Genomic DNA, 23,675 nt, shown 5'->3' on the forward strand with positions numbered 1-23,675 from the left:
ATTTTTTAACAAATATAAGGTTCTTTGCTTCCACCGCTTTCTGTTTTTGTTTGCACATGCAAATCAGCTGATCGTTTGACACTTTTCATGAACTTACAGGAAAAAAACTCCGGACTAAATCATGTAATTTCCGACTAGGAACAGTCGCTCAGTTACTCTCTGAAAGGTGTTCCCACTTACAGGTTTTATGTCAATAGGAACGACTTCCTGTAAGTTCTGACTAAATCCTGTAAACCGGACTGCTATTGGAACAGACTAATTACACTAATCGCGAGCTGTGATGTTGATTCAAACTCAACATTTGAAAACACCTTTACATGTATGGCTGTAGCTGAGTATGCAAAGACGCTTGATACAATTGGTTGCGGCCGAGAGGGTCCGGGTTGAATTACCATCAGACGGAACATAAAATTAATTTTGTTCTTCTTAATTACGAAAAATCATCTGTGCACTTCACAACCACATATTTGATAACGTATATACTCAAATTTAAAACGAGTTGGGTTGGTGCTCTTTCATATGCGTATTTTTTCAATTGAGCACGTTTTTTTTTATTCTAAAATGTTTTCCCTCAGTGTTGGAATGTGAGTTTATGACATTCGATACGATACTAGGGTTCTGGTACTCGATTCCAAAAAATGTCGTTTTGAAACTATCGAGTAGAAAATATCGGTATCGAATGCCAAAAGTATCGATATGGTATCGTATCGTATCGAAATTCGTGTCCCTACTAAATGGTCAACTCAAAACCTATTGCCGGTAAAAACTAGGCTGCTTATAGCTAAATCATATTTGTTGCCAACGTTGTTGTATGGATGCAAAAAACTTTAGAAAACCGTAGTAAAAAGCGTAGCAAATTTCTTAAGAACAGCGTACTGCCTGAAGGAAATTTGACTTAAGAAAATTTCTTAGCCATTTCTTGTACGTCATTTTGTATGGAATTTTAGCTTTTCTTGAGAACTGCATACAGGCCTTTACAACAAACACATTATTTTGACGTAATGCCCTCCGCGGCGAAAAACTCAGCTGTCGCCCCAACACCACCTTGTTAAATACGCCTTGATTTCATCTATCTGCCATTTTACAAAATTTTGTGTTGGAATAACGATTTGACGTATGAAACTCTGCCTGCAGTTCAGGGTTACCAAATTTCATTTTTGCCACTATGATGATTTAGGCGGTTTTGGAAACAAATATGGAAATTTTTATTGCTGATTATATCTGATGTTTAAACTAAACCAGCACTCGTGCGAAAGCTCTATTTATGTGAGTTGCTGAAATTGTTTAAACTTATATATTTTGCAACTTGCAAGTAGCGTACGCTTTTTTGTGCTTTTTGCAGCTTCCATTTTGATTTTCAATATTTATTACCGCCAAAGCAATTCAATTATGACTGGTGGGACATTTTACTCCAGAATGTGATCAATTGTGAATTATAACTATGCCGTCGGAGCTTAAACAACAGCGGAAGATATATTTTAACATAGAACGATAACTAATGTATAAAATTGTATAAATATCAAACGATTGCCTAGTTTTATGTAACTATCATTTGAATGAATGAAACTGGTGGGATATTGAAAAGAACTCTATTTTACCCTTGTGCATTCAAACATGAATTTTTTCCAAAGCACTTAATCTTCACGAACGATGTTTTTGTGTTGCAAAATATGAATTATCCGCTTTCGTTTCTATGGACAAAAATTACAACTTCTTTTTATTTTTTAACAGTTTACAACCGATTACTGAAATCTAGTAATTTTATTTATTTTTTTTTTTTTACTTTTTATTTTATCCATGCATATGGATTCATTTATTAGTACTACTAGTTTAGTGGGCATCAGTAATACTTTCTTTTTTTTAATTTATTCCTTACATAATACGAAAGGATATAAATTTAAAAACTTCTCGCAAATTTCAACTATAACACTTAAATTTGAATTGAGGCTTTTATTTAATCTCCTTTCATTTAAAGCCGAATTATGCCTTCGCTTTATCCAAACCTCCACATAGAACATTTACCATTTTCAAGGGTTTGCAACCCTATTGCAGTCGGCTTCACGTTTCCTCTTCCGTTCGTTTTTTCACACGTAAATTTAGGTTATTTTGAAAAATAAAAAATAAAATATACATATATAAAAATAATTCTCTGTTAATTTGCGAAATTTTTCTTTGAGAAATGCAAAATCAAGCTGAATCGTTTGTGCTTCCAATAGGGAGCTCAACGGAAATGTCTTCATTCGTTACTAGGCAAGACATCTTGAATTTTCCCTTTCCGTACAAATTGTGGTTAGTTGTCCATTTGGATTTCTACGATTTTCTACGTTGGAATCGGGACGGAACTGTAATATTGCTTGATTTAGTAGCACTTGAGGACTATTTGAACTCGACGCATTTCATATTCAAAATAAAGAACCGCTCCATATTCTTGGAACATCTTGAGCAGTTCAAATTTGATCGATTGAACGCCACACCGGAAGCGGAAGAGGACTTACTATTGCAGTATAAGAACGAAAACTTCCAACGACATCGTCTGGACTTATTGGCGAAAATTCGTCGTCATACCTATCAGCTTTTGGGTGAAATTGATAAGGCAGAGAAAAATGTTAGGACAGATACAACCGTTCAATTACAGCGCTTAGCCGAGGAACTGAAGTACCGCCAGGTGGCCGATAGAATGTTGGGTGATCTGTGTTTTATGTCACACGGCGGTTTATCAAACATTCAGAAAAGTGGGCTACGTTTCCAAACAATTTTGTGTTTCCAAAATGAAACCTGCATTTTGGAAGAGAAGTTACAAGCCTCTGACGAATGCGCAGCTATTCAAGCTCAACAACGCCGCCTTAAATCAGATGGGCTAGGTCGTGCGGGCGTTGCGTCAGCGGAAGAAGAGCAAGTTATTGAATTACCTGTCGACTTATTTGAGAATCCCCATGACTCGGTGTTGCATTTAGGAGAAGATTTTCGGCCTGAATATGCTGGCTATTATGGAAATTGCGGCAAAGAACAGGTCTTACATTTCTTTGGAGATTACTTGCCGATGTACGAAGATGGCTCAATGGAAGTAAAAAAAATCGTAGTTGAAATATGGTACGAAAGTATTTTTTTTTCAATATCAGTTTTAAATAATTTCATATTTTTAGTCCTAATCAACAAAATAATTCCTCAAGTGAACTATTGGGTGGTATGGCTCAACCTGGGGAGACAGATTATGGGTTGGCAACACCACAGACCCCATCTCTTTCGCAACAATCTTTAAATTCTTTGAATCTGTCCTCCACTTTGGAGCCAATTTTTAATAACGACGATGAAGATGATGTAAATGATAACCTACCTAATAGCGAGAATAATCCGAATATTTGTAGCATGCGAGAGACTGAAACTGAAATTTCAATGGAAGAGTTCATAAAATTCAAATCAAACATCAAAGAAGACCTCAAAACTAATTATACCGAAACAGAAAGGGATTTTCCGCAGATGCCAGCAGCTGTAAAACTGGAAATTGCTGATGAATCAGACTCTGCGAATGAAGCTAATTTCCGAAACTTTTTTAGTCAATACCGGGCATCCTTGAATTTATTATATGAACGACATTAATGGGAAAAGAAAGTTCTGAATAACAATTGAAAACACAAATCATATTCATTAGTTATCTAGTTTTCATCTGCATACATACATATATTATAATATTCTTTCTTGAACTGTTGCTATTTTTTCTTGAAATAAACTTGCTTTAGACAATAACAAATATAGTAAACGTCGAACAAAAACTCAATGTACTGTATAATAACATCGCAAGATATATCTATTGTAAAAAACGTTATGACCACATCTCCCCATGGGCTCTCAAGGTATCCTCAATATCACTTACTGATTTGTTGAAGCTTAAGTGCCTAACAATGCTTCATAAAATCTTGGTAATAGGTGCACATACGCATCTGAAAAATCGACTTCAATTTACACAGTCATCGCGATCACTTCAACTCCTGCATCTTAAGTTCAACTCCATAATATCCGAGCGTCAGTTTTTCGTTTATACTGTCCGTCTTTGGAACAAACTACCACTTAAACTCAGAAGCATTAAGGCCACATTGCATTTCAAGAAAGCATTATTTACATTCTATGCCGAAAGGGAACGATAAATTGTAATCATTTAGCCCTCTGTCAGCCGATTCTTTTTCTCTCTTTTATTTTTTCATCTCTTCTATCTTTCTCTTTCTCTAATATAAATAGTTAATAAGCAGTGAAGTGTAACTGTTAAGATTAAATTGTATTTAGTGTTATTTATATATGAAATCTGTTCCTATTGCATCTAACGCTGAAATATAACCAGTGGGTTGTTGTGTTGGAATAATAATAAATAAATAAATAAATAACAATAACAAAATGTACATGTATTTTGTTTTTGCTTTTGCGGCGAGGACTGTCAAAAATTTCATACGAAGGATGTGAAAGAGAACAGAAAACAATAAACAATCAACTGCTCCAACGAAGCCGTGAGCCGAAGAAAAATAAAAGGGTGCTGCTATCACCTGTCGTGCCGGTATGTGGCGTTCTGATGAAGCCGGAGAGTAGCGCTCTCTTGGCGCTGATGACGTCGCTATATGTTCGCGCCGGTGAGTGGCACTCTGGTGAGTAGCGCTCTTGTAGGCGCTGTTGACGTCCCCCTTCTAACGGCGGTGCTGACTACGAGTGTCGCCCGTACGCGGTTTTACGAGAGGCTGAGGTGAGAGCGTGTGTAGCTCAGTATATCCAGTAAAAAACTGTGGTGAAGTCCTTTATGGGGATAAAGTTTCCAGAGGTGAAATTTTAGGTATCAAACAATTTCTTACACGCATGGTTGCTTTTCAGTACATACTAATGAAAGTAACTTAAGAAATATTTGAAAAGCAAATATATATAAAGCAATAATTTTTGAAAAAAAAACAATATAATCTATTTACTCTGATTAATACTTATAATATACAAATTAATATTGCTGATTAAAGCGCTCTGAGTATTGCCGCTGAATAATAGTTTTACTTAGAAATGCATCCCTGGTCCTTGTTCTTGCTGGATTGCATCGCGGTAAATTCACATTTCTCAGAAATTTGACAACAGAACAAAATTAAGTATTTTGTTTGCCAATTTTTGCTATTTCTATTGTTTAATGTAAATTTATTTCTTTTCAGGATACGTTGAGGCAACAAAAAAGGCGCAGTTGGAAAATTATGATATTACTATGGAAGTAGCAGCGCAGGCACATTTGGAAAATTATGCCGATAAGCAGGATCGAATTTCGGAAAGTAAGTTTGTCTTGTTGCAGCATTATTATTATTGTATTAAAAAAGTATAAATAAATGAAATTCTGTTTGATAAAAATGTTGTAAATGCTTTATACTCGTGTGGCGTTATTTACGATGTGCTCCAAACACTTGCCGAACTTGCTTGTATTCACAATTGCCGACGACGGCGGTAAATTTGGTGCTAGTGGTGGCTAGCGCTGAAGCTAATGCCCTACTGCATGATCCTCTAGCTGCTGGAGAAATGGTACCAACATCAGTTTCAGAGCCTTCACCCCATAGCCCTCCACCGACTGTAGATGAGGTTCTTAAAAAGCCGAGCAAATGGTCAAGTCCTCCAGTAAACGAAGGAAAACCTGGTGGTTTCGAGCCATATGTGCCTCGAGCACAGCCTTATCGAATATGTATACATATATTACATACATGAGCTAATAAGGAAGGCGGAGAAATACGCGATGTTCGCTGGCACAGCTCTCAATTTTGATGATGTAAAAGAAACTATAGATAATCTTCTGAAATATTTAAAACTATTTGTTTTGGTTTTTCAGCTCATTAATTCTGCACCCAGGGTTGCATGTACCGTCTATGAAAATATTTTTGGAAGCCTTCCAAAATTAGCTCCGAGCAACTAAAAGTTGGTTAGGTTTATTAAATATTTAAATATTTATTCCTATTATTTAGTAAAAACAAACATTTTTAGAACAATATTTATGTATCAAGTGATGTAAATAAAAATCTACGAAAATTTATCGTGAATATTTTGTCATAGAATACATATGTATACAGAATTAATGGCGTTAGAGAGAGATAAATATACAAGCACAGCGCTAGTTCAGATTTAATATATGTACATATATATCTGTTACTTGTCTTCGAAAATAATGACAATTATAATTTGTTTAGATGCATATTTTAGCTAAATATTATATCGTCACCTGGATAAAAGATTGTCGCATGTTACTTCCGGCAATTTTCAGGAAATCACGATATAAGTTTGAAATGCAATTTCTCAAAACCACGACTACAGATTTTCTCCAAAGTGTCTGAGAATGCTTCTAGTTTACGAAATTCTTAAAATATCTTTTTTTTTAGTTTAAGAAGGATTTTCTTTAATAAAATTTTGTAGTATGGGACATTTGTCAACAATTTTGCAGTCACTTTGGATGATATACGCCAAAAAGTGATACAATTTTTTACTAAATTAACGATACTTTTTACTCAATCAGCCTTATCGTGAGTTCCGCCCGATTACAATTTCCTCCGAAATTTTTTCAGCCATCCGTAGTGAATACACGGAAACGAGAAGTGAGAAAGTAACCGGGTTCGGGAAAATGAAACTCATGATAAGACTGAATATCTCGGAAATTAAAGAAGATATTCAAAAACAGATGACACTATTTGAAAGATCTTGATTATTTTGGTACGATTGCATTATTAACTTAATTTGTATCAAACTACCAACAAATGTTTAGCCAAAAACTCGGAAACTAAAGGAGATATCCAAAAACAGTTAACAAAAATGGCACTGACGACAATTTTTCATCCAAGCGACGATATCTGAATGTTACTCGCATAATTTCGACCCTGTGTGCAAATTTTCGGAAAAAAAGTTAAGAAGTATAATTATATGCTGAAAAGAGATTTTAGCACATTCACATTTTATTTAAAGTATTTCTATCAGCCTTATCACCAATTCCATGTAAACAAGTCGCTCCCATAACTTAATTTGCGCATTTAATATACATATTTCACAATTAACTTAAATACTAAATTACAAATATTTGTGCAACCACTTCGACACAGTAAATAAATAAATGGGTATTAATAAAATAAGTATTCTTAATACATTTATGTATATTTCAGTTAAACATGAGATGTTCAAGCGCACTGCAATATTTTTGTATCCATTTCTAAAATCATTTTCACCACATTTAATTGCTGCACAACACCCTAATTGCCGATAAAGCGTTGCCTGCAACTCTAGTCCTTTATGGGGACCAAATTTGGTGGAAAAAAACAGCTACTAAGTTTGTTTACTGGATATACTGAGGTGTGTAGCTTGTGGCGCTGCAACTGGGAAGGTGACGTCCAGCCCGACACTCAAGCCGGGCAGAAGAAATCACCCTTACCAGCAGCTGTTGCAGAAGTGGAATCCAGCCCGACACGGGAGCCGGTGCAGATGAAGTCACTTCTTGCCAGTAGCCGTCTGTTCACGACCACAGTCTCGTGCTGACTCTCTGTTGATCGGCTGTGTTGTACAGAGTGTCCAGATTTGGCGATTTCGCGCCATTGGCGATTTTTGGCGATTTTTTTCCTTCAAATAAATTTTTTCCAATTATAAAAATATACACGGTAATTTTGCAAAGAGGCTAATGAACTGCGTGATAAACTTGACTTAAGAAGCATATTAAAAGACTGTCAAAAAATTTTAATCTCGCTAATCGAAGAACTTTTGAAACGATTACCTAGTTTAGGGATGCCCAAATCAGCGCATATGTGTCGCGGGCGACTGCGCGTGCAAAGCTTTGCACAGCGGTGCTGGGAAAGCGCGGAAGCAAAAAGTTATCGGAAGGGGAAAACGAAGTCAACAGAATAGTGAGATTGTATGTGTGACAGTGATGGAAAATGAGTGTGCATTGTGCCATTTTCGGCCCTTTCGGAAGCAGCCAGCACCTTCAGCACAATCGATTGATTTTCGGCACTATTTTTGCGTAACTCAATGTAACTAATAAATATTTCTTTCGGATCTGCAATTAAAAATATTTTTTTTACCTTTAATCTTATGTGCTTAAACTGATAAATGATATAAACGTAGAAACGCAAGCAGAAGAATCTCGCTTCCACATTCTGCATATGCGCTTAACATTTTTGTTTAAACAAATTTGTCGAAATTTTTTCTCTAAAGCAAATATTAAATAGCATTTAATATATACTTTAGATTTAAATAATCATTTTTAGTGGTAGGCGAGTCCGAGATGTTTAAATGATCGAGATAGTACATTCAATTCGCGTAGATTTTTGAGAACTTTTTTCGTTGAAGGTGTTGCACTTTTTCTTCCATACTGAAATTTTTTAACATCATTTATCATTGTCTAACAAAAACTATACAAATAAAGCTTGATTTAAAATATTGGAATAAAAAACAACAACGCTACACGCGCATTCATTCAATGCGAACGTTCGTTATATGGAAGAAAGTGCGCAACACCGCACACAGAAAAATTCAAAAAATCAATGGTATTTTTTAGACACTTCAAACTTTCACCTTACTATACTAGAATGAATGGACTACAAAAATGTTAGCCCAAAACATGTCTACAAATTCTGAACAAAAACTGTGAAAATTTGATGAAACTTTGTTGATTTTTTAAATTTTAATTTAATTTTATAAAAAAAAATAATTAAAATTATTTAAAAAAATAAAATAAATACCGGGTTACCGTGTAATTTTGACAAAGATGAAGACAATGATGATAAAACATTAATGCACTATATATGTAGGTCAGTTCATATTAATGAACATAAAATGAGATCACAATCGATAAAATGGAAATCCTCAAGGGAAATTTATAATTTCAACGCATGGAATATACATACATTTTTTTACTTTCAAACCCCGAATTGCTCAATTACTTCTATTTCTGCAGGATCGCCATTAGATAAATTGCATTTCCAAAGATTTTTTCAAAATAAATAGCGATGAGGGATATTTCACCCGCCGGTGATAAGAAATCGCAATCACCATAACGCACATCACTAATATTACTGTTCACAATCACGTTTACATTCAAAATTACAATTCATAATTTCGTTTTGTAGCAAATATGAAATATAGGTTTATCCATTTAATTAAATGTAAACGGATTACGAATCATAGTGCTAGAAGAGATTTGAGCGGTTGGTACAAAAAGCATTTTTGATGTTGAAATTGTACTTAAAATCGGCAAATTGTACTTTTGTACTTTTGTACTTTTTAAAATTAATTGTACTGAAAAAAATACAATTGTACTTAAAATATCAACACTGTTTCACTGGCGTGACAAAGTACATGCTGCAGCGATGCCAGATTTGAGCGTACCCAATTTTTTACCGATAATAACTCATGCGAGGGATTNAAAAGCCAAAATAATTGGAATTCAATGCTTGGTGCGTTATTTAGTGATGCTTTTTAAATTTAAGCACACCGAATGCATAGGTACATATATATATATACACTCTACACTAATATTCTACATTTAGATGGTATTCATTTACTGAATAAAATGTGAGGAATAGGTAAATTAAATATGTTTTGCGTTGTTATAAATGTATTGAAATTAATTTATTAATAAAAACGTGAGGAAATGGATATGTATATACATTTTTTACTGAATCAAAAAAATTATTAAACATGATATCTAATAAAAACTTTTGTTTTGGAAAAATTGGCTTTTTCTGGTGGCCTGATGCCACACTGGCTCAGTTGTCACAACAGTACACATACATACACGCATTTTTACTTGAAAATAAGTGTGTAGTGGTTAATATGTATACGTTGCCATCTCCGTACAGCTCACTTCACCTCGCCTATCACGCTCGCGTGCTCGCAGTCTGCCCGCGACGTCGACTGCGTGCACCTCTGCTGTGCATCCCTAACCTAGTTAACTAAATACTTTTAAAAAAGCTGTGATTTTTTTCACCAGAAAAGTGTGTGAATCACAAGAGGGTGAGTTTGAGGGACCTGCCAATTCACTATTTGACTTTGAAGGAAAGAAAAGCAGCGGAAACTGAATATTTAAAACTTTAACTTTCCCATCGAATAACTTTTTTCAGAACCTTTCCATCCGCCTCTGAAGAATTTTGGATAATTGCCTACGGAGTGAAAACCGAAACAGGCGATAAAATGTTTGGAAATACAAGTAAATTCATATTATTATTCTTGCCGCACTCACATGCTTTGTTGAGCGCGTTTTTCCGTAATGAATTCAACAAAAACTAAGATTCGAAATAGGATGAGGTTAGAAAGCCTTAATTCAATAGTTCGAATAAAGTGTTATATGAAGGCTAATAGTTTCTGCTGGAAAACGTTTCCAAAATCAAACAGTATGTTATCAAGGTTGAATAGCTCAATATATGACAACAGAAATGTAAATGATTCATACACCATAGGTGATTTTGAAAAAATTGTAGAAATAGCTGATCTCGCCTTATTTTAGTTTTTTATTTCATTTTTAGCGCCGAGCTCTTAAAAGCAGATTGTGCGATTAATCAATTAATATGAGTTATAATAAATTTAATAATTGCGCAGTCCTATCGCAAAATGTGTTGAAACAAATATTTTTAAAAAGTGTGCGTATTTTTAAAGAAAATTGTTTTTACATCACTATTACATAAGTGATTTGTGTTATTTATTAGCAAAGGTATTATATTAGTTTTTATATATAACAAGATCTCAGTTTTAAAATAAAAGATTTGTTAAATCGATTTCATGAATTTTATTAAAAAAAACCTGGCGATTTTTGGCGATTTTTTTTTTCAGAAATTGCACTTTTTTTTAAACAATCTGGACACCCTGGTGTTGTATCTTTGATAGGTGCTTGATGTTGCGTGGTCGCGCAGCTACATGTTGCTGTGTGATGTTGCGTTGTCATAGCAACGAAGAGGCTGTCGGGAGTTTCTATAAAGCTCGGAACACTTTGACGACTGCAACTTCACGACGTAGCGACAGCGACATCATTTTGTCGACAAATGTCGCCTTGAAGCCAGCATATTAAACATTTTGAAGACCTCAGCGACATAGCAAACAGCTGATTTTAAAGTTTGACATTTTGGTATATTTATTTCACAAATTGTGTATTTTTATTTAAGTAAATAAGAAAAACATGAACAATCAAGAATATGTGATTAATTTTGCGACAATTTAATTTTGCAGCACTACATCTACTCATTGTCGCCGGCAAAATTAGAAATAGATTTAATTTGGCGACGTCGACAATTGCAGTCCTGCAGCCAAGATGTCGTGCTGTCGTCAAAATAATTGTGTCCGTAAGAACGTGTGTATTTAAAATTTGACAGATGCTGCTTGTCGCTTGCTGTCGTCAAAGTGTTCCAAGCTTGACTTGTGTTGCCGCGCTTTGTTGTGTGGCTGGCTGCTTTGGCTTGTGTTGCTGTGGTTTATTGCATCGCTGGTTGCTTTGATGGCGGGTATTTGTGTGGGCCAAATTCTTCAGGGATATTTGGTCCTCACAACTTTTTTTGTTCAAAATTTTAAAATCGCTAGTATGGAAACCCTGAAAATAACGCTGTTTGGAAAAATCATGTTACTTTTTTGTTTGTGTAGTTGATTTAACCTTCTTTGACAAGTTGACTAAAACCAGTTGAATCATATGAAAAAGGCTGAACTCGAGTGAAAGATTCTATTGAAGAGCAAACTCGCCAGGATATTTGGCAAAGTTTAAGGAAATCGCCAATGGCGTTGATGCTGATTCCAGTTTTTGTAGTGATGTGGATAGCCAAATGATGGGTAGATAAGGCAGCGACCGTACAACAAAAAGGCGCCGATTTAGAAATAGAGAAATATTTATAGCGACCCCTTAAACCTAGGCAAGAAGATCATTTAATTTAATGAAAGCATAGTCGCAAAGAATTTCTAAACTTCTTTGCTCTAGGGGTGTTCAAATATCTTTGGAAATACATGCAGGGCCGTAGCCAGGATTTTTTTGGTGGGGGTTCTGACAAAATATTTTTTTTATTGTTATGTTTCTAGGACCAACTTTCAATTTCTTATAGAGTAGTTTAACTAGCTTTTCGGCCGGTTGCATAAAAAGCAAACAATGTTTCATTCATAGTTGCCAACTTGGTGCTTTAAGCACTAGATTTAGTGCTTTTTGAAAATTAAAAAGCCAAAAAAAGTTACTTAGTGCCTAGTGCCTTTTTTAGTGCTTTTTTTGAACTAATATTACTCCGAAATAGTTAAAACCTGAAATTATTTGAAATATTATAAGCTGCGGTGTCACATGAAGATGCGGAATTTACAAGAATATACAAATTTAAATGCACTAAAATACAACCATGATTGATAAAAAGCTGAAGTTGAAAATGCTAGTACGCAGGTAAGTTAAGTATTTCTTTTTTTCATTTCTAATTATTTGCACAAATTTTGATTTTTTGTTACCTCCTGAGTAAAACACACCGTTTCTGGGTGCTGAATCCAAATCTGGCCGAACAATTGCTCCAGCACTACAATTTTTAGATATCCTAACCTTAAAGTGCCAAAAAAAACGGGTTTTGGCGATACTTGAGGTTATATAATGAAAACATCAAATTGTTTGCTAATTTCTACTTTTCTTTTTTCGTTTGTTGCGATTCGATTTTTGTTCTCGAGATATACCAGCTTTAATGGGCAGTACTTCGGTACAACGTCATAAACATGAGTCATCATAGCATGTGTAGAGGCTATTCAATCGTTATGAGCGAAAAAGTTTTGTGTATTGATTTATGTATGTATTCTTGTAAATATTGCTAATTTTTTGATTTTGTTAAATACAAACTGTTATGAAAAAAGCATCCTTTGATTAAAAAAAAATTGGTGCTTTTAGTTTGGTAAAACGCCTTTTTTCCAAGTTTTTGGTGCTTTTTGAAAATCATAAGTTGGCAACACTGGTTTCATTTCCTCCTACGCGTTTCGATGTTTTTCACATCTTCCTCAGGGAGTCTGGTGTTTATTGACAACAAAACATAAAAACAAACAATTAGGCACACATGTATATAAATAAAAATTATAACAAGTACAATACGTTGGTGTAAAAATTTTTTCCTGCAAAACATAACTTACATTGAACATCAAACAAAGAAAATATAAAAAAAAATACACACTGATGTCAACTTATTTATATTTAAGTGTACTTCTGCTCGTCTGTTTTCCTATTGAACATTATTGCTGTCCTGTATGCGCAATTTATATTGTCGACGTCTTCCTTAAAGTTCATTGCATTCTGTATTTTTTGCTGTATTCGCAAACTTTCTAATGTTAGTCACGTTCTATCTCTGTTCTCCACATCTAATATTTTAGCGTTTTCAAAGTCTGCTGTATGCCCGCTATTCGTTAAATGTTGTGCTAATACAGTCGTTGTCTTCTTATTTCTTGTGTCCGTTTTATGTTCGCTTATTCTAATACGGAGAGCGCGCTTCGTTGTGTCTATGTATATTTTATTGCATTCTTCGCTAGCTTTACCATTGCATTTGATTTCGTAAACCACGTTATGTTGTTGTTCTTTGTTTATTTCGTCTTTTGTTTTGCTAAAAATTCTACTGATCGTTCTATGTGGTTTATGCGCAAATGTTATGTTTTTGTTTTGGATGCTTTTTCCTTGTATATATGTGACGCATGTGTATCTTTTGTTGTTTGTAGTTTCGGGTTGAGTATTGAAATGCGCTGCTTTTGGCTTGTTTTTCGCTGTTGCTATCAACCTCTCAACAGCTTTTTGTGGATACCCGTTTTTATGCAATATGTTTCTAATTTTCCTGCTGTTGGTTTTTCTGAATTCATGGTCACTTAAGGCATAGATTTTCTTAATGAGGTTGATGGCTGTATTCTTCTTTTGCGTCCACGGATGGTTGGAATGATAATTGATCATTCTGGAGGATGCTATAGATTTCGCATACCAATTCGTTTTTATTATGTTATTTGAACGGTGAATTTATACGTCTAGGAAGACTAACTTGTTTCCGTCTTCTACTTCAGTGGTGAATTGGATTTTCCTGCGTTGCGAATAAAAAACTTTTAAGATTTTTTCCTTACGATAGCGAATATGTCATCTACATACGAAGACGAAAGGCGAAATAAACAACAACATAAAGTGGTTTACGAAATATAAATTACGCATACAGGACAGCAATAATGTTCAATAGGAGAACAGACGAGCAGAAGTACAATAAATATAATATAAATAAATAAGTTGATATCAGTCACCCCTATTCTGCAACGCTTTCGTATTCGGATTTTGCTACGAATCGTAGAAATGGTATGCTGCAATCCGAATCGTATCTTCGAACTTTCCAAATTCGTAACAATAGCATGCCTAAAAACGAACGAGTAAGCTTTTTTGCGTAATTTTGTACGAAAACAATTCTGTGTCGGATGTGCAAACAGGAAATATTAGTGGTGTTTATTTAAACAGATACATTTGCCTTTTTGGTTGTTGTTGTTTCCGACAGGGTGGGTGTATGATGTATTATGGATCGAATTTCCGTCATCCCTTGTAAATTTGGTTTAGAGACAAACCGTTTTCGGCGTTGTGCCATCTTCAGTGTCATTTTTCGTTCTTTGAGAACGTTTCGAGAACGAAAAATGACACTGAAGATGGCACAACGCCGAAACCGGTTTGTCTCCTTTGACAAGGGATGACGGAAATTCGTTCCATAATACATCAGATAAATTTGCCTTTCTCATATACGTATATTTTTATCCACTTCTTTATATAAATGAGCAAAAAAGAATCTTTGTTGCCCCTTATCAAGAAACTTTGGTCCGGTTTAGTTATTTGTACAATGATTTTAGGTTGTTGGGTCCAAACGCANAAAATACTGTGATATGCACAAGAAACGTTGTATACGTTTGACATGCGGAAGCCCCTCTTCTCCAGCAACACAGAAAGGAGAGTTCTACTTAGTTACAATCCCTAAGCGCGGCGAAGGCAGAAGCAAGCGCAACAGGTGGTGGACCTAACAAATTGCATGTTTTCAATGGCTTGGAAAAGCTGTTATTGCATTAACTGGATTGAGTACGTTCAGGCATAGGAGGAGTTCTGGCTTTTGGTTCAACAATTCNTTGAGAACGTTTCGAGAACGAAAAATGACACTGAAGATGGCACAACGCCGAAACCGGTTTGTCTCTAAACCAAATTTACAAGGGATGACGGAAATTCGATCCATAATACATCATACACCCACCCTGTCGGAAACAACAACAACCAAAAAGGCAAATGTNAAGCTGTTATTGCATTAACTGGATTGAGTACGTTCAGGCATAGGAGGAGTTCTGGCTTTTGGTTCAACAATTCAACCAGAAGNTTGACAAGGGATGACGGAAATTCGTTCCATAATACATCAGATAAATTTGCCTTTCTCATATACGTATATTTTTATCCACTTCTTTATATAAATGAGCAAAAAAGAATCTTTGTTGCCCCTTATCAAGAAACTTTGGTCCGGTTTAGTTATTTGTACAATGATTTTAGGTTGTTGGGTCCAAACGCATAACCCGAATCCAAAAACTTTAACATACACGTGTAATCAAAGGATTAAACTTTTATTTAAAATAATTCTTTCAGATTTCCGACCATAGCTTATTAATAAATTCCGTTGGCACCATGCAATTTTTATACCCGAGCGCACTTGTGCACAAGGGTATTATAACTTNGGACTCCGCTGCTGCAAATCCATCAGAATCCATAATTTTCCTCAAAATATTTAAAATCAACCAATTTTACTATAAACAAGCACATGATGAGTGTTTTTTTAATCCTTTTCCACTTTGTTTTCCTTCATACAGCTGTCTTCGAAAATCAACTGATAGCTGGCAATGCTGCACATTTTTCCGCAAGGGTTGCAGCATGTCGATTTTTCGTTTTTCGTGACGTAGCTACGAATTTCGAATTACGAAAATTCGGGTTCTAGAATAAGGGTGAGTGTGTATTTTTTGTTATATTTTCTTTGTTTGATGTTCAATGTAAGTTATGTTTTGCATGAAAAAATTGTTACACCAACGTATTGTACTTGTTATAATTTTTATTTACGTACATGTGTGCCTAATTGTTTGTTTTTTATGTTTTGTTTTCAATAAACACCAGACTCCCTGAGGAAGATGTGAAAAACATCGAAACACGTAGAAGGAAATAGAAACATTGCTTGCTTTTTATTAAATCGGCCGAAAAGCTCCTTAAACTACCCTACAAAATATTTTTTTATTTTAACTTTTATTTCAACATATATTGATTAAAAGAACAATACTGATAAAAATAAAATATTTCACACAAACAGGGTTGAAATTTTGAAATTTCTCCCGTATTTTGTTTGTAAGTCAAATATGTATTAGTGGCATTGTGCTACTATGATAGGACGGCCGAGTAATCATAGTCAACTTATGTATGTAAAATTTTATTTTTGTTGTTATTTAATTTTGGTTAATTTTTTATAGTTAATTCCTTAACAACATCCGTATAAATACAAGTTTAAAAGCAGTGTCACACGATTGGGTATTTGCCGAAATTTGGTGCAAATCGTATCCCGTGTGAATACCAAAATATTTTTCTTTATCCCAATCACGAAAAATAATTTGTTGAAATTTTTCAATAGAAGACTGCTGTATTGTACCAATATTTTGACTACAAAAAAAAATTGTCCCAATTTTATTATTTTGTACCAATAGTTTAATATAAAAATGCACAAATCTGTACAAACGTACGAATCGAGTGACACTGCCTTAAAAATGTATGCACTTAAAAAAAAATCAACAAATCTTCGTAAAAATTTAAAGTTTTTAATTAGATTCTGAATATGCAGTTTTCTAGCCCATTGAATTCTAGTAGAGTAAAGTACAAGTTTCAAATGGCTAAAAATTATGGTTGATTTTCAAAATTTTTAAAAAAGCTCGAAATTTTGTACGAAAGAGTGTTGATTTTTTTTAGTATTGCACAAAGTTGGAAACTTGGATTTTCATGGGGTTTGTTAAAGAAAGAACTATATTTTTTATAAAAAAATAACCAACATTAACTAACAAAAAATAATACGTTAAAACTTGACAAAAAGTGGTTCGGCTATAATTTTTTGACCACTGCATGTATTTTTTTATATATTTAATTGGTCATGCACATTATACATAACGGTATGCACTAGAGATATACATTTTCCCAGGATTAGTCCGGGGACTTTCAACAACTTAAATCGAAAAAAATTGCTTCTATATTCTTTGCGAAACTCTCCTACCATAAAATAAATAATTAATAAATTGGTGTGAAACCTACTTTATTATTTAAAGTGGCATTTTTTTCTCTCTGACGTCAGGATTTATTTTAAAGAACTTTGTAATTTCAAACATATGAAATGAAAGAGGAAATTTCTTTAGAATTAAAAAAAAAACTTAAATTTGTTGGATTCACAAGGACAAATAGGTAATTTTTTAAGCTCATAAAGTTAGAACCACGAAATTCGAGGATGTTACCGAGTTTATATAAGTTCTTAACATATAATTTTTTCAAAAACAAATATTGCGAAATTTCAGGGATATAATTTTAAAAGGAGGTTTTCAATACTTACCAGTCCTTATGCACCGAAAAATTGAACCCCCATAAGTTCTACATAATTTCCTCTTTTATTTGGAACCCATACTTCTTCTCCAAGGAATTTTCACTGAAATTTTTAAATCATTTTTGAATTACTGACGTCAGAGTTAAAACTAAAAACGCAATTTTACTATACTTGGCCATGGATTTACTATCGCACGGTGTTATATGTATAATGAGTTAGACATTCACAAAAAAAAATATATTAATTTAATAAAAAAAAAGAAATATAGCCAATACTGGTCAAGAAAAGGAATTTCTATGATTGCCATCAGTGCAAATCACAAATCCCGAAAATCCTGGGATTATTTGCTAAGGATCACGAGGAGCACCTACCAAATGTCAATGCTGCAAAGCAACCCTGTGGTGCTACAAATGGAAAATATGTACATTAGGCTGGGTCGATTTTTTATGGGGGAAAATAAAAGGCATTTGACCGTATTGTAATAGTAATATTATGATGTCTTAGGTCTAAGCCAATTGTTATTGGCCACGAAAGATTAATTTAAAACTTATCTTTAGCCCGCGCAATTGAATCAAAGTGTATGAATTTTTAAAATTTAACTTTGGCTTGTAATATCTATGGTATGCGTTAATTGTTATAAATAGGACGATATATCAAATTAAGGGTTATTAAATTTAGTATCTCACGTTCAGTTATCATTTTTCAATAAGTCTACACGTTTTTAAGGTATTAAGATAAAACTCACAAAAACTATAATTTTCCTTTATGAATTTTCAATTCTTCATTGCTTCAGCAACCAAATGAAAAATTCAAAAAAGTGAGACGAGATATATTTCAAACGATCTAATGTTTTCGGATGTTTATATAATATTAAGTGGGCCATGGGCCGATTTGGTCAGTTTTCAAGATTGTGGTGAATGAAGTCAAACATGTATTGTCAAAGATTACGAATCGTTTGATAAGTTAATTGTAGTTTCAAGTATATAAGTATTTATATACATTAACATAATACAATTAGGGTGAGAAACGCCCATTTTAAGTCCATTTATGCAGTCTTGAAAATTGTTCGCGGTCTCTAATTCTGCCGTTATATGAAAGTAGGGGACGTGCAATAAGTGTTTAGATATACATAAATATTTTAGTTAATTCCATGATGTGAAAAAGTGACTGTAGGTAAATGCAATAGTATTTAACATATCCTGGGAAATCCTTTTGAGGACTCTCCAATTGGACGATATTGCTTTGCATTTAGCTTGAACGAAAAAAGTCACTCCCTGACACCCTTTTCCGTAATCCGGCTCTTTCATTTAAAAGTTATTTATACAATTTAAGAGAAATTTTTTTAGAAAAAAGCTGGAGATCCACTTAAATTTTTCCATATAACTTTGGTAAATGTTACTCGATCGGTACTTAATAATTACCAAATTGAAGGCGAGACTTAATGCTACCGATTTTTGATAATAATATGATTAAAATCGCTCAGATTATAAACAAATTATTTTTAAACAAAAAAAATTTTGAACAAAGTTTTTTGTTATTTTCTTATATTTGCAATTTTTATATTGTATGCATAAATATAAGTAAACCAATTAGTGTTTCTAGAGGTTGTGCCTGTTCAGTGTTTCCAGACCCATTTGCATAAACAAAATTTTTCCACGATGATGGAAAATAATGGCTTTTATATTAGAGTTACCGAAATTGTCCCTATATTTGCAAAAATTCGCAAACTGTAGCTAATATTAAAAAAAGATTAGAATATTTGGAACCAGCGACATGCCAGCACGCCAGCAATATTAATGCTGTTCATCACATCTTTTGACTATAGGCCAGTGCAATTATCAAGAGAACAATTAAAATTTCCTTGAAAATAGTTAAGTTTCAGATTAACGATAAGCTAAAGTGCTGCGAGAAATGATATTTGACTTTATCTTTTGCGTTAACGGATTCATTATATAATAATATGCACCAACCCTTTTTACTGAACCCAGAATTTTTAACAAGAATTGGTCTTATTCGACTAGTGTTCTGTGGGTCACTTTGCGGTCGATGCGCGGGCTCTTAGAACTAAAATAAAATACTAATATTTTGCAGGCTTGTTGTTGACTTCATGATACAATATATTTTCACTATTACCAAGGGATCTGAGAAAAATTAGATTTTCGACCCGCCCTAATGTACATTGCTTATCAATGTTATTAACATGTAAAGATGTAGTAGATGCACACAACCAAAATGCCATAAGAATCCCTGCAACAAATCAAACTGGTTCAGAATTTGCGCTGAGCTAGCTCGAAAAGGGACGGTACTGGTTCTTCATCTGTCCCAACTCAATGGCGCATATTCATAGTCATGTTTAGTACTCAACTAAGTCGAAACTATTTTAAGTCACAACTAAAGCTATTCATAGTCGCCTTAGTTTCGACTTTCTGGCTAAGTACCAACTTAAAATTTAGTTTCGGCTGCAGCTGCAACTAAGTCGTAACTAGTATAAAATATTTTACGAGCTGATGGTAGAAACAACAAAATAAAGTAAACATGGAGCGGATTGAACGCGATTTTGCAATTTCGGAAGATCNTGGATTGAAGGGAAGATCTAGAATTGATTAGAAAAGTAAAAAGTTATAAAGTGCGATGTGATCCATTTGAATTGGATAAAGAGCAATTTTATGCGCGGTACAGGTTCGATAAAGCTACATCGTAATTTATAATTGACATGCTGGAAACGAATTCGGAAAATAGCAACAAAGGCCTTCCTGTTTCTTTACCACTGCAAGTACTTTGTACATTAATATTTTTGGGACGAAACGTTCAACAAATTTATATTGGTAAGTACATACCTATGTATTTGCAAGTACTTATGCAAATATTTTGTTCCTAATTCATGGCGCAAGCTTTGTTTCAGGTGATCTTCATGGCTTGTCACAACCAACAATAAGTCGAATTATTAAAGACAACTAAAAGAATCGCTTTGTTCCTACCAGATTTCGTCAAATTTCCAAACGAGGCCGGTGAAATCAATGTTGTAAAAAAGAATTTTTTTAATGTAGCTCGATTTCCGAAGGGTTACTATTCATTAAATGTACAAGTTCGTATGAACATATATAAAAAAGCAACCGTATTAGCATACAAAAGCTTACACTTTCTTACTTGCAGATTGTTTGCGATGCCGATTGTAAAATTTTGGACATTGTTGCAAGAACCCGTGGTTCTGTTCATGATGCTAGGATCTGGAATATGTGTCGATTAAAAACAAATTTAGAAGCAACAAAGCATGTACATAAAGGCGTACTGCTTGGTGATGGAGGCTATCCTGCTTCTTCAATCATGTTAACACCAGTTCGGGATCCGACGACAGAAAAAGAACAAAGGTAATTAACAAAACTTTGCTCTGAAAACTTATAATTTATATTTTTTCTAAGCAGATATAATAGAAGTCACATAACAACAAGAACTAAAATTGAATGCTTAAACGGAGAAATTAAATCGAAATTTCAGTCAGTGCTGGAAAGGATTCGGGTAGACTTAGATACGGTCAAAAATATAATTTTTGCCGTTGCTGTGCTTCATAATATAGCAAAGGAAAGAAATATGCAATGTAATTTCATTTCTTATTATCAGGATTGCGTGATTTTAAATTAATCAAACCAATTATTTTTTGCAGTTCTTGACGCAGTACCACGAAACGGAACACTTTCACTCGCCCAAAATCTTTCTGTGGACATCCCTGAAAGCGTCTCTGGGAGAGCATTCAAAACTGCATTTATTAATAATCACTTTTGAAGCAATTTTATTTATCACATTTTTCGTTTCCCATTTTCTGACATGTATTCATAGAAAAACTTAAAACTAGATATTTACACTTGTGATCAGCTGATTAAGTCATCAACATTTTAATCAATTTTGGCTATTTTCCTTTTGTTTATTTAATGTTTAATAATTTCCCATAAAAGTCTAGCTCATTATATAACAAACACCATATAAATCCTAATTTCAAACTTTGTGCAAAAATTCTAAAAAATCTCAATAAAACGTTGAAAATTTAGCTGAAACTGCACATTTTTTATAAGTATTGCACAAAGTTTGAAATGATGATTTATATGGAGTTTGTTATATAATGAGCTAGACTTTTATGGCAAATTATTAAACATTAAATAAACAAAAGGAAAATAGCCAAAATTTATCAAAATGTTGATGACTTAATCAGCTGATCACAAGTGTTCATACACTCATCCACATCTAAGTTCTGCAGCGCTTTTTTATCGATATTCATGGTCAATTTATTTCGTAATTTGTATAAAGAAGTATAGTAAATTTTATAACTAAGGATTTATAACCCAAAACTTCCAACTTTGTAGACAAATTTTGAAAATTTCAACAAAATATCAAACTCTTTAATCAGAATCAACGCTAATTCTTTGCCACTTTTAATTTGCATATTATTATGGTAAAATTTAATTAGCTATAAAACTGCATTCTCGATTCTTTTTTAAATTCTCTTTAAAGCCTGAAATTTTCATAATTTGTCTACAAAGTTTGAAGTTATAAAGCCTTTGTTGTAAAATTTACTATACNGAGTGTAACTCAATTTCATTTATAAAAATCTTAAGTCTGGTTCAGTCTCGGTACTTTAAAATTCACTAATAAAAATCGTTATACTAATAGAACCATATCTATCTTAGTTCAGGTATATCAAATGATCACTTTCTGGATTTGTATGAAATTATAAAAAAACAAGTAAGAGCAGCGCTGTCTTCGGCTATGCCGAAGGCTTCATACCTTTCATGAACATCTGCAAATTTTAGTTTGACAGATTACTGCTTTTGAATACATCTGCATACATCGATAGAGGAGTTACATACTTATATAAAAAATCGCATCTAAACAATCAGAGGTATGGAAGATATACTTTATATGACACCAATCTAAGTGATTTTCACCGCTATGTGATCGGTATGTAAACCGGTAACACAATTTATTCCGCCACTGCCCACTTCTTTGTAGGATTGCAGCGCACCCGCATTGTCTTTGCCTGAAAATTCATTTTGTAAGAGTAATTCAGCATCAGTATTTACATATGCATGTGCATTAATTTACCTTTACTTCACTAACGTTCTGCATTTGTTTAAATATTAAAGTTCTTTATTTTTCGACTTCAAAAATTTCCTTTGGTATGCAGCGCAGAAGAAGAAGCACAAGCACAATGAGGTAAACAGAAATCAGCTGATCAGTTATAACACACTGAACACATAACATGCAGAGTTGTATTATTTTAATATCTTTATCTATCCAAGACAACAACAAAATTTTAACCAATGTGAAATTTTACGATTTTAAGATTTTACGACGCTTAACACGTTTTGTGAATCCCCTAATTGTATTATATTATGACATATATTGGTTATATTGTGTTCTCAACTTCATGCAGTAAACAGTTCATGCGCAGGTTGCTTTGTTAAATACACACATACTGAGACACAATTTTTTCGCTTGTATTGGAAGCTCTGCCAGCGCTGTGCATCACTGTTGTATATACTTTGGGGTTGTCCAAAATAAGTAAAGTCGGAATTTTAATGCTAACCTCATAGGATTGTACTATACCTACGGTGACCATATTTATTGCAGCTGAATACGGACATAAAATAATTTTCCCAAATTTTCGCCAAAACCTTTTCCAATTATCCTAGATTTATTAGCTCTGAAACAGCGTCTTTATTTGGCATATATTTTTCAAACTTTTGTGAGAGCAAATATTCAGTTGTAACATCACACAATTGTAGAATACTTTTCCATAACTTTCTGCTTTGTGCTCGGGGTTTTTTCAGGGACCGTAAATAGCAGTTATTTTTTTCCAAAAGTCAAACTTGGCCAGATATTTATCAAGTTCGAAATAAAAGTCTTTCCGGATAGTAAACAAACCGCTTATCCAAATTAAACAAATTTGGTACCAGATGAAGAAGAACTTAAATAGCTTTTGAACAGAAATAACGATCGAAAGCTACCACTTCTATTTATATTTATACCTTTCATGAGCATGAAATGGTATTATAACTTTGGTCCGATGTTTGTAAGTACCAGAACAAAAAGAGATAGACCCATGAAAATGTATAC

The 23,675-nt window shown here is 33.7% G+C and overlaps 2 protein-coding genes across 2 annotated transcripts; both read left to right on the forward strand.

Moving 5' to 3' along the window:
* The first annotated feature begins 1,067 nt into the window (after positions 1-1,067).
* Positions 1,068-4,190, forward strand: LOC108373625 (uncharacterized). The gene is made up of 2 exons (XM_017629549.1): positions 1,068-3,090; positions 3,144-4,190. Exons 1-2 carry the CDS (start codon positions 2,180-2,182, stop codon positions 3,595-3,597), a joined length of 1,365 nt encoding a protein of 454 aa, XP_017485038.1. The 5' UTR covers positions 1,068-2,179; the 3' UTR covers positions 3,598-4,190.
* A 16,416-nt stretch (positions 4,191-20,606) lies between these two features.
* On the forward strand, positions 20,607-21,439 carry LOC108373624 (putative nuclease HARBI1). The gene is made up of 4 exons (XM_017629548.1): positions 20,607-20,652; positions 20,721-20,935; positions 20,990-21,162; positions 21,229-21,439. Exons 2-4 carry the CDS (start codon positions 20,802-20,804, stop codon positions 21,345-21,347), a joined length of 426 nt encoding a protein of 141 aa, XP_017485037.1. The 5' UTR covers positions 20,607-20,652; positions 20,721-20,801; the 3' UTR covers positions 21,348-21,439.
* Positions 21,440-23,675: the final 2,236 nt, after the last annotated feature.

Source organism: Rhagoletis zephyria, unplaced genomic scaffold, assembly GCF_001687245.7.
Source record: "Rhagoletis zephyria isolate East Lansing unplaced genomic scaffold, Rhagoletis_zephyria_1.1 Rzeph_scaffold_06875, whole genome shotgun sequence".
Classification (NCBI taxonomy): Eukaryota; Metazoa; Arthropoda; class Insecta; order Diptera; family Tephritidae; genus Rhagoletis; species Rhagoletis zephyria.

What these genes read in the sequence shown, in the direction of transcription:
- LOC108373625 (XM_017629549.1), top strand. Translation starts at nt 2,180, where the DNA reads ATGCAAAATCAAGCTGAATCGTTTGTGCTTCCAATAGGGAGCTCAACG. An exon ending in AAAATCGTAGTTGAAATATG is followed by an intron (nt 3,091 to 3,143) that starts GTACGAAAGTAT and finishes TCATATTTTTAG; the next exon opens with TCCTAATCAACAAAATAATT.
- LOC108373624 (XM_017629548.1), top strand. Translation starts at nt 20,802, where the DNA reads ATGTGTCGATTAAAAACAAATTTAGAAGCAACAAAGCATGTACATAAA. An exon ending in ACGACAGAAAAAGAACAAAG is followed by an intron (nt 20,936 to 20,989) that starts GTAATTAACAAA and finishes TTTTCTAAGCAG; the next exon opens with ATATAATAGAAGTCACATAA. An exon ending in AAAGGAAAGAAATATGCAAT is followed by an intron (nt 21,163 to 21,228) that starts GTAATTTCATTT and finishes TATTTTTTGCAG; the next exon opens with TTCTTGACGCAGTACCACGA.